Here is a 7997-nt window from a genome sequence, read left to right as displayed (position 1 = left end):
ACTATGTTTTTATGTTCATATCAGGTCTCAATCAACTTGAAACTGTCTGTACAGTTCTATTTCATTAGTCATCACTTGGAATAATTATGTAGTAAATGATTTAAGATTATTGGCATCAATCAAGCTTTTCTTAAATGCAGACTTCTACTCAAATCATCCAACTTTCCAATATGTTTTTTGTAACAATAGAAATGTTTTTCCTTGTTTAAAAAACATTCTGCCGTTGTCAGTATCAAAAAATTCTTTAGATACAAGAAAGGAAGGCAAGGCATTAGTACAAGAAGAAGCTGTTCATAATTGCAATGATAAGAACTGGTCCTCTTTCCTTTGTGTTCTTGGATTATCAAGCATATGTGGAAAAAAAAAGAATGTCTTTACCCAGATAATGGCCTTACTAAGTACAAACTATTATTTAGCCAAAATATTTATCCCCGTATGACCTCTTTTGAAAATTACGAGTCTTTATACCTTCTTTTTTGTTGTGAAAGTTTTTCAAATGATTTTTCTGCCCCTTTTCAACACAATCATTATGTTCCATTAGTACTAATGGAACATAATGATTGTGTTGAGTAAACCATTCAGTTACTGGAACGATGCTTCTGCTCACTTTAAGAAACATGATTTTGGAAAAAATAACAATAATCAAACCTGCAGAAACAAAGGATTGCATGTTAAAACTGCTGAAGTTTTGTTTTCTTCATCATCATTTTGGTCTTTTAAAACAGAGCCAATTGATATAACCTCTCGAAAAATAATTCTATCACAGATTTCTGAAAATTGTAGATTGTTGTTACCAATTATTGAAACAATTATTCTATGTGGGCGCCTAGGTCTTCCTTTAAGAGGTCATCGAGATAATTCAAAGTTTCATCCTGGTAGAAGCGAATCTCCTAGTACTACTGCAGGAAATTTCATAGAACTGCTTCATTTTTGTGTCAAAGCTGGCGATAAAATTTTTGAAGATCATTTAAAATATCATCAAAAAAATGCATCTTATATATCAAATACATCTCAAAATGAGCTGATAAATTCTTGCGGAGAAGTAGTTACCGACAAAATAATAGAAGAAGTCAAAAAGTCTCAATACTTTTCTATTATTGCTGATGAAGCTTCAGACAGTTCAAATAAAGAGCAACTTTCTTTGGTTATTAGATTTGTTGCTTCTAATTTAGACATAATGGAAGAATTTGTTAAATTTATACATTGTTCAAATGGTGTTACTGGCGAAGGTTTATTTAGTGTTTTACTAAAAGTTATGTCTGTTCTTAAATTGGATATTATAAATTGTAGAGGACAATCTTAATATGGTGCTGGAGTAATGGCTGGACATACTAAAGGGTTGTCTGGGCTTATTTTAAATTTGAATGAAAAAGCTATTTTTACTCATTGTTACAGCCACAGACTTAATTTAGCTATATGTGCATCATGTAATGTGCAGTCTATCAGGAACCTTTTAGCTCATGTAAAAGAGGTATCATACTTTTTTAATCTTTCTCCAACCAGGCAACAAAAATTAGAAGAGCATACTGGTAAAATTACTTCATTAGCTTCCAAAAAAAAGTTAAAAGATGTTTGTAGAACACGTTGGATTGATAAAGTACATAGCATGGATACTTTTCAAGAGCTTTTTATACCTGTGGTCTCCTGTCTTGAAGAAATGTCCGTAAATATCAATAAAACATTTAATCATACAATATCTACTTCTGCTTCCTCTTTACTGAAGTTAATAACAGGTTTTGATTTTATTGTTGCACTTTGTATAACAAGAAATATTTTTGATATAACTCTTCCAATTACACGATTGTTGCAGGCAAAAAAGTAATGATATTTATAATGGTTTGAATCTTATCCAGGCATTGAAAGATGCTGTGTCTTCTCTTAGAAATACAGTTGATGAACACCATCAAATATGCTATGAACAAGCATTAAAAATTGCATCCAAGATAAATGTTATAGAAGAAAAGCCTAGAACTTCATTTATTTCAAAAAACAGCGCTAATACTCCTTTTGAATCTGTCTCTCATTATTTTACATTGGTTAGCACTATTTCTTTGTTAGACCATCTGAGTACTGAGTTAAACGCAAGGTTTTAATGATACAACTTTAAAGTGTTACAAAGCACTTGTCTTAGTTCCTTCAAAAATGATTGCAGAAGTTCAGTGTTCTAGTGATACTAATTGGAAAGATCATGTCATATCTTTCAGTGACTTTTATATAACAGACTTACCAAATCCACTTGCTTTATTAGGTGAGCTTAAACTGTGGGAAGTATATTGGGTAAATTTTAAAAATGAGCTTCCGTCTAATATTACCGAAACATTAAAAGCAATAAATTTTCCTGAATTTGAAAACATTAAAATTCGTCTTAAATTACTTGCTACCTTACCCTTAACTTCATGTGAATGTGAGCGAACGTTTTCTTCACTTCGACGTCTAAAAGATTATAGAAGAAGCACAATGGCAGAGGACCGCCTAAATGGTTTAGCTTTAATGAATATTCACACAGAGTTACCTATAGATGTTGAAAAAGTCATCAATAAGTTTGCTATAAATAATCGTAGGTTGTGTTTTAAATAAAATTTTAATAAAAATATAATAAAATAATTAAAAAAACATATAATAAAAATATAATATAAAAAAATATAAAAATATTATCTTAAAAAAAAAAAACTCTTTGTTTAACGGCTATTTTCATAGCCACACATCTTTGTAAAAACATTATTTGCCATTGAACAAAACAGTAAGTATAGCCCGCAGTTAATTTACTATTTGGTTTTCAACTTTTTTTTTGGAGGGGGGCGGAAGTTATAGTTTCGAAAAATAAAGTTCATATTGCGTCAAATGTATTAAAAAAGCCTAATTTCGCAAACTGTAGATAAGGAATAGTGTTGCAAATATTCCAAACCAAAAGAAGTATGCGAATCAACCAATAAGTTGACTCATTTAATCCTTGCGTGCTCTCCCTAAATAAGTCGATGCGTGTAATACTTCATGCGTGCTCTCCCTAAATCTAAAAAAATGCTATAGCAGGGATTTTTAAGAATTTTTTTGCTTCATATAAGAATAGGTCGTGTGTAATTGTTAAGCGTTGGTGCTGACTGGTTATCATCATTTTCTTCTAAAAATAGGTAGCGTGCGAAGCGATGATGATTGATAATGGTTAGCATCATGTGCGATAAAATATCGGGCAATTGCTAAGCCGTCTTACGTCATATATGTGTTTGTCAATGAGGAAGGGGGGGGGGGATGCTAAAATTTAACATTTTTGGGGAGGGGTTAAAATTGCGACTTACCCAAAAAAATTCCTGTACACGCCCCCGAGCTTTGAACATATTATATTTTATAAACTATTAACATTAACTCTATTACACGTGAAAACATACCCATCATAAACTATTAATTAAAATTTGAAAATAAATCTGTGTACTTTTTTTTTACCACACACCGTTATTGCGGTTGCAGGCAAAAGTAATAAAAATATTTGATTTACTAGATCTTTTTATTATTTAAACTTTTTAATTGTAACCATAGCAGTTTTTTTTTAAGACTTCCTTAGTAAATAAAGCAAAATACTGCTCTTCAATTTTAACAAATGCATCAGCAGAATATTGCTGAAATAGTTTCTTGTCATGATTTAACATGATTTCAAACCAATGTTGCATGTTCAGGGTTGCGAACCAATTATGCTATTTCTTGGAAAAAAGTGAATAAGCCGTAGGATCTAAGTTAGCTGACGTATTCAATATAACTTCTAAATGACCTTTTAAGTAAATAACTTCCCTGGAAGCAGGTGGAACACCATCTTCTCCAACGAATACAATTCACAGTGGGCCAGTGACTGGACAAAAGTATAAAAACCAAATTCAGAATTTTGATGTCTAAATGGTTTCAAACCATTAAAAGGATATTATAAAATAACTTAAAACCGTTTATATACACTTAAAGTTTTAATGAATATACTAATGCCGTGGTTGAAGTAGACGCGAATGTAAATTAGAAAAAAAAATTATAAAGAGAAAAATGTTGTTTAAAGTATTGATGGAAATAAATCACATTTACATAAAATATTGCGCTTTTTAAAATATTATATTATAGCTCTATATATTATCTAGATTTTAAAAGTTGTTAGACTAAAATTGGTAAGTAATTAACATATTTATAGCAATTTTAAATATGCTCAATATGTTATATTTTAATGTCTAACTTTTGCTTTTAATTGACAATATATTTTTTATTGCTACATTTTGCTTTTATACTTAGATATTTTAATGTTTATATATGTTTGCTTTAATATTTTCATAAATCTGGCTGCCACTAGGCGCCACTTTGGTTTTCTTTTACGTATGAACTCTTTTACCAAACAAAAAATCTGTAGTTGCGCTCAAAATTTTTTTAAATATTTGCACAAAATTTTAAAAAACGCGGAAAACATATAATACAGTCTTACTTATACTAAACGCATTACTGAACAATAATATATATATATATATATATATATATATATATATATATATATATATATATATATATATATATATATATATATATATATATATATATATATATATATATATATATATATATATATATATATATATATATATATATATATATATATATGTATATATATATATATACACATATATCCTAATTTAAATTTTATTGTTATTAATTTAGCGCTTGTCAAACCAAATGGATTTAATAGTCTATTTTGGTTGGTTTGGTTGTGGCTACTCATTTTAGATGTTGAAATGCTGTTTTTATTAAGGGTTAATGAGGGTCAAAAGAAACAAAATTCACTAATTTCTTTCACTCAACAATCGGTCAATACATGAAAAAGAAGACAATATACTAGTACACGACTTTATTAAAGAACAAGATTTGGAGTCTCAAAGGGAAAAGTTTTAGAGTTAATTTCGTTTATTTATTTTGATTATGGTAAGAGATGGATTCAAAGTAAACTAACCAATATAAAGTTTATTAGAAAGAATTCAACTCGGCTTGAAAATGATGTCAACACCGCATTAATGAAAGATAGTAAAAATAAACAACTCGGAGGACCAACATTATCATTTCAAGAATCATCATCAAAAGCAAAGAAAAGAAAAGTTGCAACTTTGTCAGTTTCAAATTCTTGTGAGTTATTGTTTGCTAAGCTTGTACTACTTGTAGCATACATTTATAAAAAGATTTTTGGTGATGGTGAATGCATGGGAACGATCTCATAATAAAGCACGCGCTAAATAGTGTATATAGCACAAATAAAACATGTTCAACAAATAAAAGTTTGTTGCTGCTAAGCAAATGTAGGCATTATAGCAACTAAATAAAAAATATATTTACTTTTTTAAAAAGTGCGACCTCATATTAGTACTTAAGTAAAATTTGGTAAACATAACACTCGTAAAAATATCTGCAAATACCAAATAGATTTTTGCTATCCGAAATTTATTATCCATAACAAAGAATTAAAAAATTAACACCTTCATAAGAAGCGCAGACATCATATTATTACTCATCCTTATTTTAGTCAATATAGCCCTAATATTTAATTAATTATGAAATTTGGTTACGTTCATTATAATTTTTAAACGGTTTTTTAACGGCTTTATTAGTTTGAAAATGGCTCTCACTATATGAGCCGAAATATTACTTAAAAAAGAAATAAATAGTATGATACCGTATATGATGTTTTGATAATTATAATCCCAGTGGACACACGACGTAATTTCAACGTTGATTTACGGTTGATTTTTAGTCGCGACGTCATATAACCAAAAATCAACATTTTATCAACGTTGAAAATTCGTTGAAAACAATCAACTTAACGTGACGTTGAATCAACGTTAATTCAACGTCTATATTATGAGTTTCACCATTCGTTTTGCATTTTGAGAACTCAAATACGCATGCGTGACTTTACGAGTCATTGATTAGGCCATCTATTGCCATTTTATAAGGTTTTGAGTTTGTCAATTTAACGATACCACATTGCTTAATTTGCGATGCATTAGTGAGAAATATTAAATAGATCTTTTTTTTTATTTCATCAGTGTGTATTGCATAAAGAATTTGCTTGAATTTGTTTTGGAGTTTAAGTAAGTAGTTTTTTAGAAATTGATTAAATTGTTTTACTATGTATGTTAGTATATTTGACTATACTAATTTTATATTATATAAATATAAAATATATATTATCAATGTTATATATATATATATATATATATATATATATATATATATATATATATATATATATATATATATATATATATATATATATATATATATATTTGTAAATATAAAAATAATAATAATCTATATGATATATTATTAACATATCATACATTTTATGTATATATCATATGTTTTATATATATATATATATATATATATATATATATATATATATATATATATATATATATATATATATATATATATATATATATATATATATATATATATAGAACTTTTATATGTTGTCAGAAAGTCCATATTTTGTTGACAAAAAGTAAAAATTAAAATGCAAGGCCGGAATTTTTTTTTTTATTAATTGATAGACTGCCTGCCCCAACCAAACCCTCAGTCGATGTAGAAGCACTCCCTTGCGGGTCAGGCTATAAGATAGTAGATGTAGCAGTATTCCGTTGCGAGTCAGGCTATTTGTCAGTCGATATAGCAGCACTCCCTTGCAAGTCAGGCTTTTTGTCAGTCGATGTAGCAGCACTCCCTAGCGAGTCAGGCTATAAGGTAGTCGATGTAGCAACACTCCGCGCATGATTTACAGTTAAAAAAATCATTTCATTAAAAAAATTAAAAATAAAAACATTTTATTTAACAAAAAAAAAAAAAGTATTGTTTATATTGTTAATAACATTCAGAATGTTTTTAAAAACATTCTGGTCAATTAAATTTGCGTTTTTGTGGTTTTTTTTTAAAACGATTAATTTGTAATTAAATTAATGGTTTTAACTTTCTGACAACTCGCATATGTTGGACGGAAGTCAAAAGAAATTAAAAGTGACGTATGTGTTGGCGTAAGAATCACTTTTTTCCTTCCGCTCTTCCCAAATATAAAAAAAAAATAAAAATAATAATAATAATAATAAAAATACTATAATATAGTATTATGATTATTATAGTCTATATGATATTTTATTAACATATCATATATTTTATGTATATATCATATGTTATATATAATAATATCATATATATATATATATATATATATATATATATATATATATATATATATATATATATATATATATATATATATATATATAAATATATCATATATTATATGTAAATATAAATATATAAATAAATATAAATATCTAATATATACTGTGAAAATGAACATCGATGCCAAGTTTACTAAATGGTGAAGAATCACGCACTATATAACTAAACAGTGTGTTTTATGTTATTTTAATTTAGCTATTTTATTCTAAAAACTTCCACTTGTATATATATATATATATATATATATATATATATATATATATATATATATATATATACATATACATACTATAAAAGTGCCTTCTGTTGTTTAGGGAAATGGCTACACGGTTAAAGCGATGGAGTCGGAATGTTTTGGTTAATGAGCTTCTTAGTAGTGACATTGGTATTGATTGCTCAGCTTCATTAAATGAAGATGTCTGTAGCAGCAGCAATTGTGAGGCTACTACAATAGAAGATTCTGAATATAATTCAGACTCTATCTTACAGGATGAAATTTAAAACTAAAAATAAAAGCAACTCAGATGAAAGCAAATTAAGAGGGAAAAGAAAGGGGGAGGGGGGAAATATTCCGGACTTTTTCCGCAAACAATTTTTCGGATTTTTCAAATTTAACCTGGATGATCTATTATATATATATATGTATAATTTTTATTCAAATTGACCTATTTCTACAGAAAAAAAAGTCATTGAATTTTTGAAATCTTAAAACCATTCGCAATTCCGCGGTATACGCGGTGCCATTG

The 7997-nt window shown here is 27.7% G+C and overlaps 1 protein-coding gene across 1 annotated transcript; it reads left to right on the top strand.

Moving 5' to 3' along the window:
* Positions 1-556: 556 nt before the first annotated feature.
* LOC136086830 (52 kDa repressor of the inhibitor of the protein kinase-like) lies at positions 557-1303 on the top strand. Its single transcript, XM_065809322.1, has one exon. It carries the CDS (start codon positions 557-559, stop codon positions 1301-1303), a length of 747 nt encoding a protein of 248 aa, XP_065665394.1.
* The last annotated feature ends 6694 nt before the right edge of the window (positions 1304-7997 follow it).

The sequence above is a fragment of the Hydra vulgaris genome, chromosome 11 (genome assembly GCF_038396675.1).
Source record: "Hydra vulgaris chromosome 11, alternate assembly HydraT2T_AEP".
Taxonomy (NCBI): domain Eukaryota; kingdom Metazoa; phylum Cnidaria; class Hydrozoa; order Anthoathecata; family Hydridae; genus Hydra; species Hydra vulgaris.
The sequence above is the reverse complement of the archived record's forward strand: the minus strand, read 5'-3'. Positions and strand labels throughout refer to the sequence as shown.

Excerpts from the sequence above, each read along its gene's own strand:
- LOC136086830 (XM_065809322.1), top strand. The coding sequence starts at position 557 with ATGATTGTGTTGAGTAAACCATTCAGTTACTGGAACGATGCTTCTGCT.